General features: G+C 38.7%; 3 protein-coding genes across 4 annotated transcripts in view; all 3 read right to left on the minus strand.

Moving 5' to 3' along the window:
* The window catches only part of LOC311087897 (collagen alpha-3(VI) chain-like), a 104,270-nt gene extending 80,418 nt beyond the window's left edge, over window positions 1-23,852 (minus strand). Inside the window, exons 1-8 of one of the 2 annotated variants that reach the window (XM_084121397.1) lie at window positions 23,571-23,852; window positions 20,154-20,262; window positions 17,671-18,267; window positions 16,428-17,021; window positions 15,580-16,182; window positions 14,686-15,291; window positions 12,906-13,487; window positions 11,206-11,805 (exon numbers count right to left, since the gene is read on the minus strand). In XM_084121397.1, coding sequence (XP_083977523.1) covers window positions 11,206-11,805; window positions 12,906-13,487; window positions 14,686-15,291; window positions 15,580-16,182; window positions 16,428-17,021; window positions 17,671-18,267; window positions 20,154-20,250 — 3,679 coding nt within the window. In that variant the 5' untranslated portion in view covers window positions 20,251-20,262; window positions 23,571-23,852. The remainder of the gene's footprint in view (window positions 1-11,205; window positions 11,806-12,905; window positions 13,488-14,685; window positions 15,292-15,579; window positions 16,183-16,427; window positions 17,022-17,670; window positions 18,268-20,153; window positions 20,263-23,570) is intronic. The other variant, XM_084121398.1, reaches the window with a different exon arrangement.
* LOC311088659 (collagen alpha-3(VI) chain-like) lies at window positions 894-4,265 on the minus strand. The gene is made up of 3 exons (XM_084122903.1): window positions 2,581-4,265; window positions 1,705-2,304; window positions 894-1,526 (listed from the first exon to the last, which is right to left on the minus strand). The coding sequence occupies exons 1-3, from the start codon at window positions 3,167-3,169 to the stop codon at window positions 895-897; spliced, it is 1,821 nt and encodes a 606-aa protein (XP_083979029.1). The 5' UTR covers window positions 3,170-4,265; the 3' UTR covers window position 894.
* Window positions 3,589-11,195, minus strand: LOC311088660 (collagen alpha-3(VI) chain-like; the record flags this gene model as incomplete). Its single annotated transcript, XM_084122904.1, has 6 exons — window positions 10,516-11,195; window positions 9,708-10,295; window positions 8,949-9,539; window positions 7,928-8,509; window positions 4,447-5,046; window positions 3,589-4,259 (listed from the first exon to the last, which is right to left on the minus strand). The coding sequence occupies exons 1-6, from the start codon at window positions 11,135-11,137 to the stop codon at window positions 3,589-3,591; spliced, it is 3,654 nt and encodes a 1,217-aa protein (XP_083979030.1). The 5' UTR covers window positions 11,138-11,195.
* Window positions 23,853-25,699: the final 1,847 nt, after the last annotated feature.

Here is a 25,699-nt window from a genome sequence, read left to right on the forward strand (position 1 = left end):
TTTAAACCCATCGCTTGTTAGGCTAATTTCCCCCGCCTCTGCTAACACGCACCGCTAACAGAAACCGTTTAGTGTCTACGGCACGCTTTGCGAGGAGAGCTCAGTGTGCTGTTTTCTAGAGACGTGTGATAATCTGTCTTACCCGCCACAGTAGGTGTCATCGGCTTGACTTGTACAAGCACATTGTTGAGGGAGCTGATAAACTGCTGCTGGACACTGGGAAGGTCAGAGAATTCATTGATGGGCTGTGCATAGGTAGGGTCGTTGGCAATTCTCTGCACCTCTCTGCTCGAATTTCTGGTGCCGATGCCAAAAATCAAGATTCCGCTCTCTTTTAGGGCGGAGGCAGGTGTATCTATGTTATCGCTTGACCGTCCTCCACTGAGGAGGATAAGAATCTGAGGGACACCCTCTTGCTTTCTACTCCCCGCAGAGGCGGTGAAGACACTGTCCCTCACGTACTGGAGAGCTGCCCCCGTGTTGAGGGGTCTCCCTCCTCTATGCCTCAGACCTCTGACAGTGTTCAGGATCTCCCCTTTTGTTGCGTAGGTATTCAGATAGAAATTGACCTCAGCGTCTCTACTGTACTGCACCACAGAAACACGGTCTCTGTTTGCCTCTATGTTGAATTGCTCCACTACTCGTTGCACAAAATCACGCATTGCTGGGAATGTATTTCTAGTGCCATCTGAACCATCCAGCAAAAACACTACGTCCTTTCTGGGTATGGCGTCATCAGCTAGGAAAAGAAATCAGCATCATTAACACCACGTAATTTCAAAACATCTTAAAAATGTCACATTAATTCAACCACCGCATCGACTACCTAAGCTGTGGGTAATGGTCCCACTGCTCATTACTACTTAGGGAGATCAACAAAGCACAGCCTGTGAGCTAGCTGTCATAAAGTTCTGCCATGCACATACCAGTGAGAGTCGGTGAAGTTGGAGTGATGGGCATTGCAACAGCCTGGACAGAGGCCAGCAGCTGCTCTTGGACATTTGGGAGCTCACTGAAGTCGGACACGGACAGAGCATAATTGGGGTCGTATGAGATTCTCTGCAGTTCTCTGCTATCAGAGCCCCTCGATCCAATTCCAAAGGTCAAGACGCCAAGCTCTTTCAGAGAGGAGGCTGCTGCATCAACACTGTCGAGAGACCTCCCCCCGCTAAGCAAGATCAGTATCTGCGGCACACCCTCCAACCGTCTGCTGCCGGAGGAGGCAGTAAATACATTGTCTCTGACGTACTGGAGAGCTGCCCCCGTGTAGAGGGGTCTACCTCCTTTGTGTCTCAGACCTCTGACACGGTCAAGAACCTCTTCCTTTGTCGTGTAGCTATTTAGATAGAAATGGACCTCGGCTTCTCTACTGTACTGCACCACAGAAACACGGTCTCTGTTTGACTCTATGGTGTATTGCTCCACTACTCTCTGCACAAAATCACGCATAGCTGGGAAAGAATTCCTAGTGCCATCTGAACCGTCCAGCAGAAACACTATGTCCTTTCTGGGTGTGACGTAATCAGCTAGGAGGGGGAAAAACAGCATCATTAACACCAAGTAATGTGCATAACGTTCATAAGCCTTCAGAATGACACTTCGGTTCATCACCTCATTAACTCTCTGAGCTATGGTTAAAAAAAGTAGGGACATCATGAAGAAAAACAAGACACAGTGTATTGTAAAGTACTGCAACGCACGTACCGGTAACAGTCTGTGAAGTTGGAGTGATGGGAATTGAAACAGCCTTGACAGAGGCCAGCAGCTGCTCTTGGACATTTGGAAGCTCACTGAAGTCGGACACGGACAGAGCATAATTGGGGTCGTATGAAATTCTCTGCAATTCTCTGCTATCAGAGCCCCTCGATCCTATTCCAAAAGTCAAGATGCCAAGCTCTTTCAGAGAGGAGGCTGCTGCCTCAACACTGTCAAATGACCTTCCCCCGCTAAGCAAAACCAGTATCTGCGGCACACCCTCCACCCGTCTGCTGCCGGAGGAGGCAGTAAAGACATTGTCTATGACGTACTGGAGCGCTGCCCCCGTGTAAAGGGGTCTGCCTCCTTTGTGCCGCAGACCTCTGACACTGTCAAGAACTTGTTCCTTTGTCTTGAACGTGTTTAGATAGAAATGGGCCTCTGGGTCTCTGCTGTACTGGACCACAGAAACTTGATCTCTGTTCTCAGATACTTCCAATTTCTCCACCATTCTTTGCACAAATTCTTTCATTGCTGGGAACCCATTCCTAGTGGCATCCGATCCATCCAGCAGGAAGACAACATCTCTCCTCTGTCTATGGCCCTCAGCTAAAAACAGACATATTTGTGGGTCAGGTGGGGGACATTGTAAGGAGAGAAAAAAGAAAAAACAAAAAAAAAACACACAATGCATTACACACTTGGTGCTCGATCATGCTTTTTGTGTTTTCGATATCGCGTCACCTCCCGTAAAGTTTTACTCTTCAGGAAGAAATACATTTCCTTCTGCAACTCATTAGAACTAGAGGAACAATATGGCACATTTCTCTACGACCATAATAAAAGGAGAGGAATTACAGGAAGCCGGTTTGGCTTTTTTCTTACCTATCGTCGTGGTGGTGATAGACGTTCCTTCTACAAAGACCGTGTTAATGTTGGTGAAAAGCTGCTGCTGGACATTGGGAAGGTCAGCAAAGTCACTCACTGAGAGTGCATAGCTAGGCTCATTGGAGATCTTCTGGAGTTCCCTGCTGTCTGAGCTCCTCGACCCTATCGCAAAGATGAGCACTCCCAGCTCTTTCAGGGATGAGGCTGGTGTGTCAACATTATCAAATGACTTTCCACCACTCAGCAGAATCAGTAACTGAGGCACACCTTCTACAAGTCTGCTTCCAGAGGAGGCAGTGAAGACATTGTCCCTCACGTACTGCAGAGCTGCCCCTGTGTTGAGGGGTCTCCCTCCTTTGTGCATCAGACCCCTGAGCGTGTCAAGCACGTCCTCCTTTCTTGAGTATGTGTTAAGATAGAAATGGGCCTCTGGATCTCTGCTGTACTGGACCACAGACACATGGTCTCCTTTCTCAGACACATTCAGTCTCTCCACCATCCTCTCAACAAAGTCACGCATTGCAGGGAAAGAGCTCCTTGTGCCATCTGAACCATCCAGCAGGAACACTACATCCCTCCTAGCCATCCTTCGCTCAGCTATGGGTAATGGAATGGAACACAAAGTCACGTGAGCCCTGGGTATCTGATATTGTCTGTGGGTGTGTGTGTGCTCTAGTCGGCAACTGCAAAAGGGAAAAAACGCTCCTATCCTTTCAGCTAGTTTACAGCCAATCTAACAGTCAAATGTTATTACTGTCTGCTAAAATAGCATCTAATTTTGGTCAGAGTAAAACTGCCTAAACTTACTGAATGCGGCAAAACGAGGTCTATAATTTAAAGGATATTTTCACCAAAAGACACAAACTGTGCCTAAAACTGACGAACGAGCGAATAAACAAACACATTAAAACTCAACACTGCTTAACACCCCAGAGAGTTTAAACCCATCGCTTGTTAGGCTAATTTCCCCCGCCTCTGCTAACACGCACCGCTAACAGAAACCGTTTAGTGTCTACGGCACGCTTTGCGAGGAGAGCTCAGTGTGCTGTTTTCTAGAGACGTGTGATAATCTGTCTTACCCGCCACAGTAGGTGTCATCGGCTTGACTTGTACAAGCACATTGTTGAGGGAGCTGATAAACTGCTGCTGGACACTGGGAAGGTCAGAGAATTCATTGATGGGCTGTGCATAGGTAGGGTCGTTGGCAATTCTCTGCACCTCTCTGCTCGAATTTCTGGTGCCGATGCCAAAAATCAAGATTCCGCTCTCTTTTAGGGCGGAGGCAGGTGTATCTATGTTATCGCTTGACCGTCCTCCACTGAGGAGGATAAGAATCTGAGGGACACCCTCTTGCTTTCTACTCCCCGCAGAGGCGGTGAAGACACTGTCCCTCACGTACTGGAGAGCTGCCCCCGTGTTGAGGGGTCTCCCTCCTCTATGCCTCAGACCTCTGACAGTGTTCAGGATCTCCCCTTTTGTTGCGTAGGTATTCAGATAGAAATTGACCTCAGCGTCTCTACTGTACTGCACCACAGAAACACGGTCTCTGTTTGCCTCTATGTTGAATTGCTCCACTACTCGTTGCACAAAATCACGCATTGCTGGGAATGTATTTCTAGTGCCATCTGAACCATCCAGCAAAAACACTACGTCCTTTCTGGGTATGGCGTCATCAGCTAGGAAAAGAAATCAGCATCATTAACACCACGTAATTTCAAAACACCTTAAAAATGTCACATTAATTCAACCACCTCATCGACTACCTAAGCTGTGGGTAATGGTCCCACTGCTCATTACTACTTAGGGAGATCAACAAAGCACAGCCTGTGAGCTAGCTGCCATAAAGTTCTGCCATGCACATACCAGTGAGAGTCGGTGAAGTTGGAGTGATGGGCATTGCAACAGCCTGGACAGAGGCCAGCAGCTGCTCTTGGACATTTGGGAGCTCACTGAAGTCGGACACGGACAGAGCATAATTGGGGTCGTATGAGATTCTCTGCAGTTCTCTGCTATCAGAGCCCCTCGATCCAATTCCAAAGGTCAAGACGCCAAGCTCTTTCAGAGAGGAGGCTGCTGTATCAACACTGTCGAGAGACCTCCCCCCGCTAAGCAAGATCAGTATCTGCGGCACACCCTCCAACCGTCTGCTGCCGGAGGAGGCAGGAAAGACATTGTCTCTAACGTACTGGAGAGCTGCCCCCGTGTAGAGGGGTCTACCTCCTTTGTGTCTCAGACCTCTGACACGGTCAAGAACCTCTTCCTTTGTCATGTACGTGTTTAGATAGAAATGGGCCTCTGGGTCTCTGCTGTACTGGACCACAGAAACGCGATCTCTGTTCTCAGCTACTTCTAATTTCTCCACCATTCTTTGCACAAATTCTTTCATTGCAGGGAACCCATTCCTAGTGACATCTGATCCATCCAGCAGGAAGACAACATCTCTCCTCTTTCTATCACCCTCAGCTATGAAACAAATATTGAACAGTGAAATAGGGGAGCACAATTATACATTACCTTTGATTTCATTTTTATTGCATGATACAATACACATTATTAAAAAGAATTTTGTTGTTGAAATTTTTTTTTTAAATCAAATTATTGTTCCTGAGTAGAAATACAAATGTTTAATTTCAATTATTGAAATATGTCATATAATAATAGACAGATTTTGTAATTTAATAATAATAATAATAATAATACATTTCTGTATATTAAAGAAGAATTGGTAACACTTTACAATACAGGTACACTAATATGCATTTAATTTATTCTTAACTTATTCACAGATAATCTTGAGTTAATGTATGGCTCATGACAAACCAGGCTATGTACTAATGATTGCTGCATCAGCAACTAATAAACAAGAATTTTATTAATAGATCTGGGCTGCGTTTCCCGAAACCTTCTTAACGCTACGTCGTTCTTAAGTTACACCTTAAGCTGTACCTTATCGATAATACATGTTTCCCGAAATGTTCTTATACCTTCTGTAAGTCATACGTTCGGAAGGTTGGTCTGGACCACTCTTAGCTTTACCTTATCACTGTTGCAGGTCTATACGAATATAATTCTGAAGTTTTAATACACCCAGACAGTGTTCAATTAGGCTAATTCAAGTGTTTTCATGCAAAGAATAAAATTGTCATTACACTGATTATTGTTAGATTTTTAATTAATTATTATATATATTATATTATTAATTTAATTAAAGAGCGCTTTTAAAGGCCAGTGAAAGCATAGGCTACTGTCAGTTAAGTCCTATTCGGACGCTAATTGTTTCTCATGGGCTCATATTTTAAACATTTACAGGGGTAAGTCGGTGATTTTAGTGCCGTCCGAATCCATAATATCAGTGTTTTTTTTCTCACCCAACCTGTGTAAAAATCCCTGGCCAAATTAGTACCTACTGTTTTTTGACAAACAGATTGTGTGGTAATTTAATTGCCGTCTGAATCCACATCTCTGAGTTTACAAGAAGAGATTCAAAATTCACTATTTAAATCCTTTTTGATCACTGCCGCGTAAGATGTACACTTTTATTACTGAAATGCTGGAAAGTATTTACAAGAACAATATATTTCATCGCAGCTGCACCTCTGCGAACAAAAATGGGAAAGAGAAGAAAGCACGTAAAAATTTGAAATGGTTATCATGGCAGCAATATATGATACAATTTTAATTGTATGTAGGCTAGGCTATTATAGGCTATTATAGTTTTGATTATTTTTTATAATATCCCATGAGTCCTAATAAATGCAATTTCAACTATTTCTGAAGTGCTCCTTTTATAAAGAACACACCGCTTTCTCACATAACGCAGTGAAGCAGCTCCTGCACGAGAGAATAATTGATTCTCGAGCCATCGATATCAACCAATTCACAATTCAGCACCATCGCCACGGACAGCACCGAGTAACGTCACGTAAGAAGGTATATCTTAAAGGGTTAGTTCACCCAAAAATTTAAATTCTGTCAGTAATTACTCACCCTCATGTTGTTCCAACCCCGTAAGACCTTCGTTCATCTTCGGAACACAAATTAAGATATTTTTGATTAAATCTGAGAGCTGGATCACTCCTCCATAGGCTACCATTCTCTTTTTCTGTGTGACTGCCCTGATGAAGACCATTTTGTTGGTCGAAACATGTTGGTGCATATATATTTCTAAAATGACTTAAGCCACATTCATTAAAGGCTTTTTAACCTGATCCTTCTCCTGTTATTTTGACTGAGTGCCTGGGACCTGCTTTTGTACTCCTCCATAGGCTTCTAAGACATTATAACTTGCTGGCCCAGAAAATGTATTAAAGACATTGTTAATATAGTCCAAGTGACTACAGTGGCTCAATCTTAAATTTAGCGCAAAAGCGCAAAAAACAAAACAAAAATAACGACTTTATTCCACTATTCATTTCCTTCTCTCTGGGCCTCGAGTTATTACACGTAGTGTTTTAGCGCAGCGCGTCTGTGTTGCACGTCACACGCATCACACACATGACCAGCGTCGGCCAATAGTGAGCCTATGTGTGACGTACAACACAGATGCGCTGCGCAGTTATACTACGTGAAAAAACTCGAGGCCCAGAGAGAAGGAAATGAAAAGTGAAATAAAGTCGTTATTTTTGTGTTTTTTTGTGCACAAAAAGTATTCTCGTCGCTTTATAAACTTAAGATTGAGCCACTGTAGTCACTTGGACTATATTAACGATGTCTTCAATACATTTTCTGGGCCAGCAATTTATAATGTCTTAGAAGCCTTTGGAGGAGTGATTCAGCTCTCAGATTTAATCAAAAATATCTTAATTTGTGTTCCGAAGATGAACGAAGGTCTTACGGGGTTGGAACAACATGAGGGTGAGTAATTATTGACAGAATTTCCATTTTGGGGTGAACTAACCCTTTAAGCAGCTTCCTAAGGTATGGTTCGGGGAACACGCCTAGTAATGGTATATCTTTAGTTAAGTTATACCTTATCTTCGTAGCACGCTAAGAGACAACGTTATCGGGAAATGCAGCCCAAGTCATTATTAACTGCTATTAATCAAATGTATTATCATGGATTAATTCCTTATCATCATCTAGTAATAAAGGTACCTATTATGCAAAATTTACTTTTACATGGTGTTTGAATATAAATGTTTTTATAAACCATATATCAGAAGTTTAGACTTATATGGCTTTAAAACGCTTGCAGATAACTTTCATGATGAAGAAGAACAGTTTTTCTTCATGAGTCATACATTTACTCCGGATTATCATTCGTTAAGCATGTTAGTGCACCCGTATTGTAAAGTGTTAGCAAATAATTTCACTCATTATTTTGAGGAAGCAATATTACACTTACCTATCAATTCCTTTTTGTTGTAACTTGTATTGGATTTCATTGCTTCCAGTAGCTGTACTTGGATTTTTGGTAATTCACTGAAGTCAGCCAATGAGAGCACATTATTTTCAGAAGAAATTGTCTGTAATTCATCAGAGTCTGAGTACTTTCCTCCTATTCCATATATTATTACCCCATTTTTTTTAAGAGCAAAGGCTGCTTCAGAAATGCTGTCCCTGGACTTTCCACTAGTCAAAAGAATTAATATTTGAGGGATACCTTCTTTGTGCCTGCTCCCTGAGGCGCTTATAAAGATATTTTCCTTTACGTATTGAAGGGCAAATCCTGTGTTTAAGGGCCTTCCACCTTTATGGCTAAGCACTTTTACTGCATTCAATACATCTTCCTTTCTTAAGAATGAATTTAAATAAAAGTTTGCCACAGCCACATTGCTGTATTGAATTATTGAGATTCTATCATTATCAATTCCCACATTAACATTTGTGATAATGTTGTACAGAAAATCACGTATTTCTGGAAATCCTCTTCTTGTACTGTCCGAACCATCCACAAGAAAAGCAATATCCCTTTTTAATCCTGTGCCTAGAATTGCAATAATTATAGGATTAGAAAGATTTAAATTATTCAGCTTTAAAGTATTCATCTTATTAGAATTTGCTTGCTTAGTTTAATTAATAATTATATACAATGGCAGGAGACGCATACTTAAAATGTACAAATTTTCAATAAAATATTCTGTAACTTTCTATCTAATTCAGATTTCAAACAACCAAAAAAAAAAAAAAAAAAAAATAGCATAAACTTTAAATGATCAGCCTATAACAGTGGTTTTCAATCCTTCAATCCTGGGAACCCTCTAAATCTCTCTAAATAAGGAAGACATATAAAATGTGGGTCCCCAGGACAAGGATTGAAAACCACAGGCCCAAGCCTCAACATGCATTCTTAGAACTTCAACAAACTTCTTCAAATCTTTTTCAAGTTTTATCAAGTTTTAACATGTATTATTTTTAATTCTTACCATCAACTTCAGTGTCTCCTTTTTTTCTTACACCCATAAGTTTTGTCATGAGGCTTTGACGGACATTTTTTAATTCATGAAAATCATAAACCGCCATGGCATAATCTGTCCGAGAAGAAATTGCTTCCATTTCAATGGGATCTGTCAGCCTTGACCCAATGGCAAAAATGGCTACTCCCATACTCTTTAGTGCATTAGCTGGTCCACGAGGAGAATCTCTTGATCTGCCACCAGCCACTAGCACAAGATTTTGGCTAACACTGTCTATTTGCTGACTTCCAACTCTAGGGGGAAAAATATTGTCTCTAACAAATTGTAGAGCCTGGCCAATATATTGTGGCCTTCCCCCTATTGGTTTGAGGTTGCGTACAGCATCTGCCACCTCAGAAGAGGATGAGTACGTACTGAGATTAAAGCTTGTTGCTGCAGTATTACTGAACTGCACAACAGCAACTCGATCTTTTTCTTGACCAACATCAAATGTTTCTGCCAAACTGGCCACAAATTCCCGTATAGTTGTGAATCTATCACTAGCATTATCAGATCCGTCAATAAGAAACACAATATTTCTTCCTGCATCCAAAGCCTGGCCTAAAATAAATAAAAGGAAGAATATTTCCATGAAGGAAAGACAACAGTATTTTAACAACAATTCTATAGAAGCCATAATTACAGTAAATCTGTCTGCATCTGTAAGTCTCTTCTTCATTTAACATAACAGCATGTTCAAGAAAAGATATCAGTTATTAGAATTCTTACCCTCAGGAGTTGGAAATTGCTCAGGAATTTCATCACCACTTGTCAAAACAGAGGCAACTCTTTGGACAATGTTGTTGATGGAGGTGAAGTCAGGAAGAGAGAAAGCATAGGCTGGAGTTGAAGACATTGTCTGTAACTCAAGTGTATCAGCATTTCTTGTACCAATTGTAAGTACTTTTATGTTGTTTTCTCTTAAATTCTGTGAAATGATTCTGACATCATCACCAGATCTACCACCGCTAAATAAGTACAGAATCTGAGGTACACCCTCATGATGTCTGCTTCCAGAGGATTGTGTAAATATATTTTCTTTAATAAACAGTAGAGCAGCTCCAGTGTTCAGTGGCCTTCCACTTTTGTGCCTCATAGAACGTATGGAATTTAGTACCTCTTTTTTGGTTGAGTATGAGCTGAGATAAAAATTAGCTGTGGGATCCCGACTGTACTGAACAACCGCCACCCTATCGAGATCTTCCTCCACATTTAGACTCTCAACTACCCTCTGGATAAAATTGCGAATTGCCTCAAAACCAATTTTAGAATCATCAGAGCCATCAATAAGAAATGCAACATCCCTTTTAGCAGATTCTGTAATAAAGAAATGAGACAAAAATATTTACTATAATAGAGGACTTTAATAGCACATTCTACAACACTAGATCATGTGTTTACTGATCTAAAGATTATGTAAGAATGTGTGATGGGATTCTTTATGCTATCATGTGCTATAATACATAAAACACTGCTGTCAGTGGCTGGTGTACACACATATACACACATACATTAAGAAATTAAATAAATCTCTTACCAGAAACCTGAGAGGTCATTGTTGGTAACCGTTGGTAAGATACCCCTTTTATTAATGCGTAGATATTATCTTGAACATCAAGAATGTTCTCAAATTCAGAAATGAAAAAGTAGTTTGGTTGATGGGATATTGTTTGTAACTCAAGTGTATCAGCATTTGTGGTGCCAATACTTAATGAAATGACACCGATATCTTTCAAAGCTTTGACTGGACCACGTATGTCATCATTAGACCTTCCAGAACTCAGCAGAATTAGAAACTGTGTCACACCCTCCAAATATCTACTTCCTGCAGTAGCAGTAAACATGTTGTCCTTTACATACTGTAAGGCTGCCCCAGTGAGACGCAGCCTTCCTCCTTTATGAATTAGACGTTTCACATGATTTATAACATCGTCTGATGATGAATGTGTATTCAAAAGAAAATCAAAAGCTGCATCATCACTGTACTGGACCAGTGCAACACGATCTTTATTTGGTTCCACATTCAGTTTCTGAACCAGGGTCTGAACAAAGTTTTGCATTTGTAAGAAACTTTCCTTTGTGCCATCAGAGGCATCGATTAAAAAAACAACATCTCTTTTTCCAGCATCTGTTGCAATGGAGCATATATATATATACATATAGTTATGTAACTAGTCCATAACAACTTTAAATCAACCACATAAAAAAACAGTCATTATATCCTTACCTGTTGCAGTTGATGGAATCCTCCTGGGCTGACGAGGAACTAATTTTACATATGATAAAAGTTTCTGCTCAATGGTTTGAAGGCCATCAAACTGAGGAACAGTAAAGGTATGAGCAGGAGTATACGAGATTGCCTGGAGTTGAATAACATCTGCATTTTGATTGCCAATACTAAATGGTACAATTTGGTCCTGTTTCAGAGCAGCAGCTGGAGCTCTAACATCATCCTGAGACCTTCCTCCAGTCACAAGCACAAGAATCTGAGGAACCCCATCCAGGAGTCTGCTCCCAGAAGAGGCAATGAACATGTTCTTTTTTGCATAATCAAGGGCTCTTCCTGTGTTGAGGGGATTTCCTCCCTGGTGTTGCAGTGTCTCAATTGAATTGAGAACTTCTTGCTTTGTGGCATGTGTGTTCAGGTAAAAATGGACACGTGGCTCTCTGCTGTATTGGACTAAAGACACTCTGTCTCCACTGAGCCCGATATTGAGTTTGTCCACGACTCTTTGAACGAACTGACACATCTGTTTAAACACATCCCTGGTATCATCAGACCCATCCAGGACAAAGACAATGTCTCTTTGAGCTACATCCAATTCAACTGGGATGAAAATTAAATGGCTTTAGTAAAATGGCCTTAACTCTTATAAAAAATGTAAGACAAAAAATCATCACACAGTAATATGTGACCCTGGATCACAAAACCAGTCACAAGTAGCACAGGTATATTTGTGGCAATAGCCAACAATACATTGTATGGGTCAAAATTATCGATTTTTCTTTTATGCCAAAAATCATGAGGATATTAAGTAAAGATCATGCTCCATGAAGATATTTTGTAAATGTCCTACCGTAAATATATAAAACAATTATTTTTGTGAGTGAATGCAGCACAATCGTGAACATAAATTGACAACTTTAAAGGCGATTTTCTCAATGTTTAGATTTTTTTGCACCCTCAAGATTCCAGATTTTCAAATAGTTGTATCTCGGCCAAATATTGTCTTATCCTAACAAACTATACATCAATGGAAAGCTTAATAAAGCTTAATAATTTTTTTAAAAAAATGACCCATGTGACTGGTTTTGTGGTCCAGGGTCACATATTTCCCATGGTATTAACAATAAAATTCAAACGTGAACAATGATTTTAATCAAATTTACATTCCAAATACACTTTATTATACACTATATTTCTGTTCTGTCTTTAAGAATATGCTGACAATATCGGAAACAAAAAAATCCATTATGAGAGAATATTACTAGTGTATTTTCACACTCACATGAATAAGATCAATCAAGCAACTAGAACAGAAAAAGGGAAGAACAAGGAGTTGCTATTGATCAAACACCAACAATGATTAAGAAATCATTGGCTCAAACAAGAGCTTAAACTGAAGAGGAATCTCCGCAAGAAGTAAGACTCTTCCATGGTTGAGAGAACCAGTGGAAAATCATGAAAGTTCTCTGATGGACAAAGCAAAAGATGAACAGAACAGGAAAATAGTAAATATTTAGTGGCAAAGGCCATTAATTGCCAGTCTTTAACATATGTTAAGCTGAATCAATCAATAAATGGCCTCATGGTTAAAGGGAGTATTTTAGTAAAGAAAGTAGATTTTCATGTCCAAACTATCAAATGTCTAAAGTCATAAGAAAAAGCTTGAATTTTAAGAAAATGACAAGTGTAGTTATTCTTACCAATGATAGTAGGGGGTTCTATTTCCATTTTGGATTTGATAAAGGAGAGGATATCAGGCTGTATATGTAAAAGTTCACCAAAAACTGGAAGATTAAAAAGAAATCTAGGTGAAAATGCTATGCTTTGAAGCTCTGCCTCTACAAAATTCTTTATTCCAATGGCAATGGACAGAACTCCAAAATTTTTGAGATCTTCAGCGGGACCTGCCACATCATCACTGGACCCTCCACCAGTCATAAAAATCAACAGCTGAGGGACTCCTAGCTGATGTCTACTTCCAGAAGCAGTAATGAAAACATGGTCCCTGACATACTGTAACGCTGCCCCAGTATTTAGGTTCCTTCCACCTTTTGCTGTGAGGCCATTAATAGCGTAAATTACAGCTTTCTTACTATTGTATGTATTAAGTAGAAAATGAGTCGAAGTATCTTCACTGTATTGTATTACAGCAACTCGAACAATGTCCTGGTCAATGGCAAGATCCTCTGCCATTCTCCTAATAAACTCACGGATGGCAAGAAATCCATTTCTGGAGTCATCTGAGCCATCAAGGAGAAAAACTAAATCCCGTTTGTAAATTCCTGTATCAGGCAAGTTACCAAGAAAAGAAAAAGAAGAGGATATTGGAATACATCTCAATCATTCAATGTTTAAATTGAATAGCAAAAGCTTTAAAAGTGTACAAGAGCAAAAAATAAGCAAGTAAATCAAAGATTTACTTGACATCGACATCTTGACATCGACCCCTCAAAAAATATTTTGTGGGTCAGGATGTGAATAGCGTTGAATAAGAAAAAGCTCTTGCAAGTACAGTTCAAAAATACTTCCATGGGATGAACATCTTTATGTGCAAAAGATGTCAACTAAGGACATGGAAGAACATACTTAAGAAGAAAGATTTAAGTAAGAAAGATTTTTTAGTTCCACGCATCCTAAAACATCATATATATAGCAATTTATATGATATTTACATTTAAGGTTTGTAGCAGACTCAATGCCTAACTTAAACACAACTAATTGTTTATGTATTGCTTATAGTGAAAGCTCTTACCAGCGGAGTCTATAAAACTTCTGTTTTAGGAATTTGTCCAGATTCTTTTGGGATATTCTTAAGAGTTGAAACAATGTGTGGCTCTACTAAAGGAAAATCATCAAATCGATCAATATAATGTGTGAATTTAGACTGGATTGATACAGTCTTCAGCTCATTTAGATCTGCATTTTTCACACCAATGCTTACTATCCCTATTTTAAGATTTTTCATGGCAGGTCCTATTATTTCATCACTAGATGGTCTGCAATATTAGTATTTGAGGAATTCCATGAAGTCGTCTACTCCCTGATGAAGAAGTGAAAACCTGTTGCCTCACAAATTGGAGGGCTGCACCAGTGTTAGCTATTTGTCCACCTTTGTGTTTCAGGACCTTAATGGCATTTAGAACCTCCGTCTTTGTTGAGTAGGTTTTGAGAAAGAAGTCAACCACTGGACTGTCACTGTCCTGAACCACAGATACTCTGTATTTTCTCTCCTCCACATTAAGTTTCTCAACAACTCTTTGAACAAAATCACACACTGCACCAAATCCACTTTTAGTACCATCAGAACCATCCAAAAGGAACAGAATTTTTTTTTTTTTGCAATATCTTTGGCATACACGAAGATACAGTAAACCAATGAGAAATATTTAGAAACAAAGAATAGCACAGCACCCAAAAAAAAGAAAGAAAAAAAAAGCATATAGAAGGCCACAGCAAAATAAAAAGCTAAAATGTTCTTACCTTTCTCTAGAAAGACCTTCAGTTCTTGATCTGGAAGGTTCACATAGTTCTTGAGCCTTTCCTGAACTGTGTTGAGCTGGCTGAATTCCTTCACATTGAAAGCAAATGATGGATTGTGAGAGATGGCCTCAATCTGTTTAGGATCTGCATTTTTCACTCCAACACCAAAAGGTACAACTCCATCAGTCTTTAGGGCTACCGCAGGTTCTCTGACACTATCTCTTGATCTTCCCCCCGTCAAAACGATCAAAAATTGGGGAACATTTTCGCCAGATCGACTACCATATGCTGGTGACAAGATGGTCTTTTTCATGTAAGTCAAGGCAGCACCAGTATTCAAACTTCTGCCACCTGTCAGAGTGAGTCCACTTACAGCTCTCAGCACCTCATCTTTGGTTTGGTAAGTGTTCAGGTAGAAGCTAGGACTTGGTCTCTCGCTATGCTGGACCACAGAAACTCGCACTTTATTAAAGCCTATATCCAAAGGCTCAATTACTTTGGAAATAAAGTCACGGATATAGGGAAAGTCACCTCGGACATCATCAGAGCCATCGATCAAGAATGCAACATCCCTTTCTCCACCTGAGGGACCTGGTATTGCAATATCTGTGAAAGATTAAAAAAAAGAAATATCAATACAATAAATACAATAAAATGCTTAAATATCTACAAGAAGTTACATTGTACATTTCTGAATACAAAAGTGAAACACTGTGAGTGTTAAAAAATAGAGAGGAGCAAAAAGTAATTTGTATATGTTGACCAGAGGTGTTCTTTATATTATATTATAATAAAGTAATTGTTTTGTATTATTCATTATATAAGTCTTAATTTATTAACTAAAACATTATTCAACAAAACTGAAAGATTTTTTGTCAGCATGATTCAGCTTACCTGTTGTTGATGTATCCCCAACAACAGTGATCAGTGGTGTCATGATACTGTCAACAACATTTGGCAAATCAGCAAAATTTCTTCTGTAGTATGCCAAATCTTCAACAAAAGCAACAGTTTTAAGGAAACTCTCTTCCACTTGGCCAGCTCCAACAGTAAAAGTCAAAACACCCTCTATAGCTACACGGTCAGCAATCCTCTTGACTTCATCTTGAGATGGTCCTCCTGTTATTAGCACTAGTACCTGCTGGATCCTTTCCCTCCTACGAGACCCAACTGACTGCTGGAAGTGGGTGTCTAGGGCATACTGTAGGGCTGCGCCAGTGTTCAATGCACGTCCTCCCATCAACCTCAGCTGAGCAATGGCAGAGAGAACATCCTGTTTGGTGTTGTGAGTGTTCAGATAAAATTCAGTTTTCTGCCCCTCAGCAAACTGCATTAGTCCAATGCGCACTCGCTCAGGTCGAACGTCTAGTCTATTTACCACGCCAGTGATGAAGTCCAGCACATATTGAAAGTTATTTCCAACGTAGGTAGATCCATCCACCAAGAAGACAATGTCTCGGACAACTTTTTGGGTGTGGACTGTAGTAACTGTAGTGCCTAGAAGATTTTATATGACCACAATTTTAGATGTCTAAGTACCTTTAAAATGAAGTTCAAGAATCTCAATTTGTATAAGACAGCATCAATGGGCAAAAGTGCATATATATATATATATATATATATATATATATATATATATATATATATATATATATAGTTTTGTACAGTATTTTGTTTATCTATATTTATCTTATTAATTTAAATTAATAACACAATTTGCATGTATGTTTGTAGAATATTACCCGTTTCAGTTGGGCCCTCTGTCACAACAACACCAGTCAATGTAGAGAGATGGGATATAATATCTCCGGGGCTGCGCAGCAACATCCTGAAGTCCTTCAGGATGAAAACCACAGCTTCATCAAAAGCTATTTGCTTGAGCTCAGCCTCATCAGCAGCTCTGGAGCCTGCAGCCAAAGTTAGAACACCCATTTGACGAAGAGCTTCAGCTGGCTGTTGAACACTGTCTTTAGATTTTTTACTGGTCAGGAGCAACACAAGCTGTGTCACTTGATCTTGAATGCGGCTCCCACTCTCAGGTCTGAGCATGTTGGTTCTCACAAAATCCAGGGCAGCCCCGATGTTGACTTCAGCCGAAGGTTTGGGTTTTATTCTTCCGAGAGCAGAGATTAGGGATTCTTTTGAACTAAATGAGTTGAGGTTGATCTCCGACCTTGGGGTGGTGGAAAACATGGCCACTCCGACCTGCACCTGATCAGGTCCAATTGGCATGGTGTCAACAAACTTTTTGATGAATTCTCGCACTGCATTGATTAAGGTGGCACCCATGCTACTGTCAATGAGGAAAATGATATCTCTTTTCCCAACAGCCAAAGCTAAAAGAAAAAAAAAAGAAAAAATTCTACTTAGTCCTTCTGCAAATTCAAACCAAAATCAGGTAACCTATGAAGAAGTTAGCTATAATTAATTTAAAATGTATGATGTTTTACAGAAACAATGTATTAACTATCACCATTTTTTTACTTGCCATAAAGCTAACATATATAAAAGTAGTAAAAGTTGTAATATATCAATATATGTAACATATATTACAAGTAGTAAAAATAATGGAAATCAATTAGCATGAAGTGATTATTTATTTATAATTGAAATAGATACAAATGCTATGACCTAAATGTATTAATATCCTGAATATAAACATACAAGGAGTGTTAATGGGTTGCATGATGTGCTACTCTTGGTTTAGTCTAAATATTGTATCTTATAGGACACACAAACTCTGAAAAGAACAGTGAACTAAAACAAAATTGTTTGTATGGCTCATTTGTAAACACAGCATGCATATGTTGTTTTAAAAAAAAGAAAGAAAGATATTTTGGGACACTAAAACCTTTCACCTAAAAATATTATGTTTTTTTTATTATTATTATTTGTTTAGATGTCCACGCCCGTGACAATGTACTGTTATTATTTCCTTTTTCTTCAGTTTCTCTATGGAATCCCTCTCATACGGTACTTACATACCTTCTGTGAAATCTGTTTGAATCACAATGGTGCGCTCGACGACCCCATTAATGTATGGCAGTATCTGGTCACCCATGCTTGCCACTGTTCTGACATCAGGAGCAGACAGAACAAAGCTTTTGTCTGTAGCAATAGCTTCCAGTTGGGCAGTAGCAGAATCACCCACAGCAATACCAAAGGTGTACACACTGGCCTGCTGTAGGGCCTTCTCACCCTGACTGACATCATCAGTGGACTCCCCAGCACTGATTACCACCAGTACCTGGGGCGCCCCTTCCGCTGCCCTGCCTCCTGCATCTTGGCCCAACAGACTGTCTACCACCTCCTCCAAGGCGGCCCCCAGATTTGACTCAGTCCCGCCAGGGTACTCAAGCTCCCGGATAGCACTGAGGACACTCTCTTTGTTGTCATGGGTATTAAGATAGAATTGAATTTCGGGATCTGCACCATAAAGCACAAGGGCTACACGGATTGTGTCCCTGCCCACGGCAAGCCCCTCAATCACTTGGACAGCCAAATCACTGACGAGGGGGAAGTTGGCAGCTCCAACGCTCTCTGATCCGTCAATTAAGAGTATAAGGTCGGCTGACCCGGGGACTTTGAAGGAGAAGTGGAGAGAGGACAGAGAAACAAACAAAAATATAATGCAAAATGTGTGGGTTAAAAAAAAAAAAAAAAAACGGAAAGAGGGAGACAGGGGAGGGTGCAAGCGTAAAACATAATCATGGATAATTACAATCCATCATAAAAACACAACACAAACACATTATACTGCATGTCTGCTGAACCAAGGAAGATGCTCTGCAACTTTCTAATTTTCATTCTCTGAAATTGTGTAGAATTATGTTGTGGGGATTTGATTTACAGTGTATTTAGAATAATTGTGTGTACATTACAAACTTTCAGTATATGTATTCGGGCACCTCTGGCTGCCTGGGCAATTGAATCTTTCCATCTTCTTGTGTTCAGTCAGAGCATGCAGACTCATGTTACAGTATTCAGTGATAACAGCACCAGTCATGACCCTTCTGTCTCATCTTTGGACTTTTTTAAAATCACTTTTACTGTTACTTGTTTCAACTGTACTGGCTTTTTTTCACACATATGATTAAAGACTCAATGAAATCACTCAATGAGCACAGATTTATTTCTCGTGATAACATAATTCCTGTTGAAACAAAAGGTTTTTCCAGGATTTTTAAATAGCCAATAATCTTTAGTTATGTCACAGACATGAGCCATAATTTAGGCTACTGCTTGAGGATCGGTTGCAACAGATATTAAAGTGAGGGACATCAGTAAGACAAGTCATCAATACATTAGGCCTGATTTTCAAGAAAAATATTGATGGCTAAAAGGAAAGTGCATACTGAGTAAAAGTGACAAAACTTTATTCTACTTCCAAAACTAAATTTTGATTTACGGGGTCTTTAATGTTTGAATTTAGTGACAAATGCATAGCAAACATTTCAAAGATGAAAACATATGGGTTCATCACTGTATCAATGGTGGAGAAACATTTTTTCTTTTTTTATATGGTTACACAGTGAAGACAGTCAGCACACACATACGTATCAGACATTAAGCTCTCAAGACATAAGCTGCACTGGGTGGTTAGCCATCATCAGCTGCTGATGATCTCTAAAGTCTCAAAGACATAAATCAGTGACACCTTGCCATACTTTAAAGAATTTAGGCATCCGATTTGAAGTGAATCTACTTTTTTTTATTTTTTCAAGAATTTAGTACAGAAATGATGGATAAATTAGTGAATGGATGATGAGAGACAGAAAGACAGTTGGATGGATGTTGGTGGTTTTGAAAATCTGTTACACCTAAAATCCATTATCTCATGCCTCTTTTCGCGAAGGCACTAAAAACAGAGGAGTCACAGCAGGCAGAAAATGTGAATGTGACAAAACTAGTCTTGTTATCAGTGTGGGGGAATGTTAATTGGGTTATTTCTGGGAACGTTTTGCATGAATTACCCGTTGCCAATATTAACTGGCTGTGGCCATTCCCAATGCTGACAGTAGCTCTTGAGACCCTTCAGGATTAGTATAAACTTGAAATTCAGTGTTCTGTTGAATTCTTCTTGATCATTGGGAGCTCTAAACAAACTACAGCACACCACTCTGAATATCTTTACAGTATTTAAATCAGTTATTTAAATACGTGCTCAACTCCCTTTACTGAAACTGTAGATGTTTTTCTTCACTGTCTTTATATTTCAAAATTTTAACTCAAGTGACCAGCATTAATGGGGGGTCTAATAAAAACTGAATATTTAACAAAAGCTTTGCAAAGAAAAACACCTAATTTTAAGGTCTCTTTCCAATCAAAGGAAACATTTATGATTTTTACTTGTGAATTGTCTGCAGCACAGTAAAATTAACATGTCTTCACTCATAACTGGAAGTTTGCATCTCAAAGAAAAATTAAGAAAAAAAGAAAAAAGAAAAAAAATGCTGAACTTAACTTACCATCCTGAGCTTCAAGTTTTGGGAATAGACCAAAAGCCATTATACCCAAAAGGGCATACAGTAACAACCGGTTCTTCCCCATTGTCCACAAAAGCATCGGAATAGACAGCTGAAAAAACAAAACAAAACTGCTTTTAAGTTTTTGGGAAGAATTTACACCATACTATATGGAGTATATACACCTCTGAAGCTTGTTACTCTCACTCATCATCACTTTATGCCAGAACTTTTACTCACTTCCAATGGCACAAACACATATGACTGTTGTTCATCCACAGTTCTGTCATAACTTGGACAGTTTGATAATGTTTTGCTATCAAATTATAGGTCTCAAAAGATCAATATTCTAAAAATAGTCATTTATTGGGTTGTTTGTGTTCTCATCTTTACTCATAAAATATGACATAAACATTCTCTGAAATACCTCAGGACTGTTTACGCTTATTTTTAGGAGGAGAGGAAAAGTTTTGGCAGCACAGTGAGATTTATGTGATCTGTTTCCACCCCATGAGCCAAATCCACACAGCTGTCAGATTTCAGGATTTCAGGAGGAAAAAGATTTCTTCCCACATCAACTGTCCTCACTTGCCAGTAAATACCACAAAGCAATAAGAGGTCCACACATTAAGAAAAAAAAAAGCATCAGAGTACTGGACACAAACAAAAATGCAATAGCATGTGGACAGACAGATGCCAGGACACAGAATGTCCCCTCCTTGTTGAGCTCAGAATCACACTGAAAAGTACTGTTGTAAAACCTTTTAGACTGGACTATAGGAAAATGACATGCTTTCCATCACATCAGTCTCAGATTTGCTGAACTGAATCCTTGAGTCATAGTACAAATTAATTAGTTTTGGTGGTTGGCTGCCATGTTACCATACACGCAAATGTGATAAAATAAAAAAACCTGAGGAATACATATTAATTTACAGTGCATGTTAAGAGGCTCTCAGAGTTAGACCTATAAAAAAATCACTGTTAACGTGACCAAAGCCATTTGGGACAGTTTAATTTGTTCTGAAAAATCATTTATTGGCCCAAGTCAAACATTCCAGTTTTATTTAGTTCAATATTGAATGAAATGTGCCTTTAAATCATAGTTTTAATTAATTTATTAGAAATTCACCTGCCATTTTACAACACAAAGAATGAATTGCAATTATGTTAATTATGTTGTATGCTACTCTTTAAAAACATAATTGTTTAAAAACATCATTGTTAACAACACAAAGAGTTGCTAACAACATTTTTACTTCCATAAGTAAACTTCTATCTATCTATCTATCTATCTATCTATCTATCTATCTATCTATCTATCTATCTATCTATCTATCTATCTATCTATCTATCTATCTATCTATCTATCTATCTATCTGTCTGTCTGTCTGTCTGTCTGTCTGTCTGTCTGTCTGTCTGTCTGTCTGTCTGTCTGTCTGTCTGTCTGTCTGTCTGTCTGTCTGTGTGTGTGTGCGTGCGTGCGTGCGTGCGTGCGTGTGTGTGAATAGTTGAATTAATGAATGAAGCATTTATATAGCACATTTTATTATTGTACACCCACAGCGTTTTACAATCAGGGTCTCTCCTTACCCATATATATAGTTTAAATTAATTACGTGCATTGTGCACAAAAGACCAGGAACATAAATAAATAGCATAAACTGCAACATAACTTTCTACTAAATCAATGCTAACAGAACAAAACTTATTGTTCACATCTATCACAGCTAAAACCTAAAATAAGAGGTCCATAAACAAGATTACTTTGTGAGTTCTTTCGGTTGGCATTTAGTTCATTTGGATGCAGAATAATTAAAAATATTTTCAGACTTCAGCACACAATGGTCTTACATGGAAACGTACACTATATAACATTATGTGAACTGCATGTGCTAAATAGCAGTGTGTCAGAGAAGCAATAACTACAAGAACAGCCATATGAAAAACTTGGCATTTCCATGTGAATTGTTGTCACTGTACAAAGAAAGAAATAACAAATAAATTTAATTAATCACAAACTCTATGAATCAGAGGCAAAAACAACAATAAAAGCAACTGCACACTGCAAAAATATTACACTTTCAAATCATGGAAATCTCTCACAGGATTTTCCAGCATGATTTTGCTGCCTAATTCATTAAAGGTTATTAAAGGTTTCAATGCTCAAGGAACAGTGATGAGATCAAAAACATACGTTTGAACCAAATTCAATCCCTGCCCCCTTAAACTCAGCCTGAAAACCAAAGCACCAAATGAGTATTGCAAGGTGTCTCAACATTGGCCTCTAGTGGTCTAAGTGGGGATAACAACCTCTCCATGTCAATCTTTCATAAAGCTGGCCCAACATTGGAGAGGCAACACTTCGGGGTTTTTTTTCTTTACCTTTAGCTTGTCACCGGGACAGTACTACCGGGACAGTAAACCTTTATACCTCATCTACCCCTAAACGGTGATTATTAGTACCCTACGGTGTTGCATGTGTGACAATTATGTCTGTATTCCTGTATGTATGTATGTCAGTGGGAAAGAACTGTAATGAATCTAATTTTTCTGGTGTTTTCAAGGGTCCACATCTGGTTCTGCTTCACTTAAGTTTAATGTCTGAGCTCTAACTCTCCCAGCATTCTTTGTCAATCTGGCAGAGACAGTGGAAAAAGTGTTTCACATCACTCTGTCTTTACAGTGCTGGGCAGAAGCTGCAATAAAAAATAAAAAATCTGAATAGTGTCTGCAGTGGTAGAAAAGTGCAGCATAGCTTCCTGACTTGTTCTGCTTCTGTTTAAACAAGCTCATAATTAGTATTATCCTCATCCGGGTGTGTTAGATATAATCTTTATAAACAAAAAGCAGCATAGCAACTCAACCAAACAGTTATGGTGATAATTCTACAAAACATCCTTCTAGTAAAATGTGGATTTTACACACCAGAATCAATTAGGTTATGTGCAACCATATCACAAACACTTGATTACATACTGTAACAGTTGTCTCAAAAACTTTGCTGAAGTTCTCACTCTGAACACACCCTTAGCACACAACCCCTCCTCATGTATTCTATTATCTGAGCACTTTGCTCTGCCTCTTCTGCAAAGCCTTTTCCTGTGGTGCAAGAAAAATTCCCTGTTTCTCCCAAAGCTTTGGAATTTACAGTACCCAGTAAATTCTTAACATTAAAACTATAATTAAGAAGTAAAACTGCCTACACAATGTGTTCATTGGAATAGCCATACAAACAAACCAAGCTTTATAGGGTAAAAAAGGCGTATGCAACGGCAGATTTTAGTAAAATGGATTTTAGCAAATTTTTTAGAATGCATGCCTCAAAACACATTAAAAGCCACACAATCTTGCACAGTCTCACTCATGCACTTAAACGCTCCTTTTACAAAGATGTATTTGCACAATTAAGCCACTTACCCCTGGAATACAGAATTCAGAGCGCTGTATTCCACAGTCTTTCTATGGAATTTCAAATATCTGCAAAAAGACAACTCTTAGGTCATTATCTTCTATCTGGTATCTTCCTTCTGTGAACTGTTCTGGATGGGTCAGACACAGATGATGCTGATCAGCTTGTGTGCTTGAGCTTTGCTGTGAGACTCTCGTCCGTTGAGCTGACTGTGTGCTCTCCAGAGGAGCAGTGCCAATCACTCCAGCCTGGGACAGAACACACAACTCAGAGAATCCTGGAGAAAAGCCACACAATGTTTCCACCCCTCCTACTTTCCTCCGCAGAGAGAAGAAGGAAAAAGCACAAAGAGGAGAAAAAAGAGAGTGAGAGAGTCATAAATGAAAAACAGACCCAGGCCGTATTTGGTATGGCTGTTCCTTATTGGGAAGGTGATGTAACAAACCAAAGCAAGTTTTTCTTTCTCCTTACATTGCTCCATCTCAACTTGTATCCATGGCTTATCACAAACACAATATATGAACTTTCTAGCAAGTCTCTAAATAAAAAGGTGTGGATCATAAACGTAGAAGAAGAAGAAAAAAAATCACTTTCTGTATTGGACTTATTTGGGTAACTGTGACAAACAGAGCTCTGGGTGGTGGGAGCATTTGTTTCTGATTCTGAAGAAATTAACCCAGCATAAAAAGATAATATTTTTGCACTTATTATATGGACAAATAACACACAAAGACATGTAAATCAGTTACAGTCACATCAGCTTCAATAGTAACATGACCAGAAAACACATCCAGATAATGAATAACATGTTAACATGTTATGTGATATATGGGATGTGTCAAAACGATGTAACAAAAGTTCAATAACAATAGCGTATTCCACACAATGAAGTTATTTTCTAGTTGATGTCAGTACGAGCTGACCTAAGATGGGTGGATCAAAGTGAGGGGTCAGTCCTGAGAGATCAGACACTTACTGCTGTGTTTAGTCTAAAAAGTAATATTAGAATACACATCTAATTTAGCCCAGATAACATCTGTTTCTGTTGCTGGTAATCCAACTATATCTCAGTGTTGTAACTAGTCTCACTGTGTTCTGAATTAAGTCAGAAAGAGGCGTGCACAACTGATGCCTGTGATTAAATGCAGTGATTACCTAACACAATAAGAGATGTGTTGACAAATTCAGCTCCACTGTGTGCAATTATAACAGATCAATGTCAAAATCAAGAAATTAAAAGGCAAGATATGGAGAAATGAGACCTAACAATTTTGACAAGAGTTCCCATTTGTATCAACAAGTTACAGACAAAAGCTCTTCACAGGATCATGTGTTCCCATTGTATTTAAATTATAAAAATTATAAAAAATAAAATAAAAATACAGCCTTGTTCTGTTGTCATATATATGTGGGGCCTTTTACTGCTTTCCCCTTTACTTCTGTACACCTGTCACCAGACAAAGTAGGCTACACAACTTTCGTACTTGAGTGAAATATTACAATATTTCAAATATTACTCTGTTACAAGTAAAAGTTGTGAATACCGATTTTTACTTGAGAGTAAAAGTACAGATGCACTTGGTTTTTAAAAGTACTTAAGTATCAAAAGTATCAAAAGTAAATGTCATTGCATTGTTTTATTATTGTTGCATTGTTTTATTATTGTTGCATTGTTGTATGTAATACTTACAGTACCTTATGCCTCTGAATCTATGCCTGCATACCCTCATATCAATATCAAATGTATTTCTAGAACACAGTTTCAGTAGGATTGAATGTGAGATTGAATAAGTGCACTCAATAACGTCCACAATGGTTTCGGACACCCAAATGGCTGTTCCCTCAAATAGTGCCCTATTTAAAGTCTCTATGAAAAGTTTTTTGGCTTTTAATATGAATATGTTAGCCTTACTGTTATCTATAAGCCAGTGTGCTCCAAAACAATGACAAAATTCGCATTGCAACCAAAATCATCCTCTGTCTGACGTTACTACTTTCTACTCAAGTACCTTGACAGAAATGTAGTGGAGTAAAAAGTACGATATTTGTCTTTCAAATGTAGTGAAGTTAAAGTAAAAAGTTTCCAGAAAAAATTATACTCAAGTAAAGTGTACTTAAGTACAGTCCTCAAGTAAAC

Source organism: Abramis brama (assembly GCF_963993115.1).
Source record: "Abramis brama genome assembly, chromosome: 8".
Classification (NCBI taxonomy): domain Eukaryota; kingdom Metazoa; phylum Chordata; class Actinopteri; order Cypriniformes; family Leuciscidae; genus Abramis; species Abramis brama.

What these genes read in the sequence shown, in the direction of transcription:
- LOC311088659 (XM_084122903.1), bottom strand. Translation starts at nt 3,169, where the DNA reads ATGGCTAGGAGGGATGTAGTGTTCCTGCTGGATGGTTCAGATGGCACA. An exon ending in TATCACCACCACGACGATAG is followed by an intron (nt 2,305 to 2,580) that starts GTAAGAAAAAAG and finishes GTCTGTTTTTAG; the next exon opens with CTGAGGGCCATAGACAGAGG. An exon ending in AACTTCACAGACTGTTACCG is followed by an intron (nt 1,527 to 1,704) that starts GTACGTGCGTTG and finishes TCCCCCTCCTAG; the next exon opens with CTGATTACGTCACACCCAGA.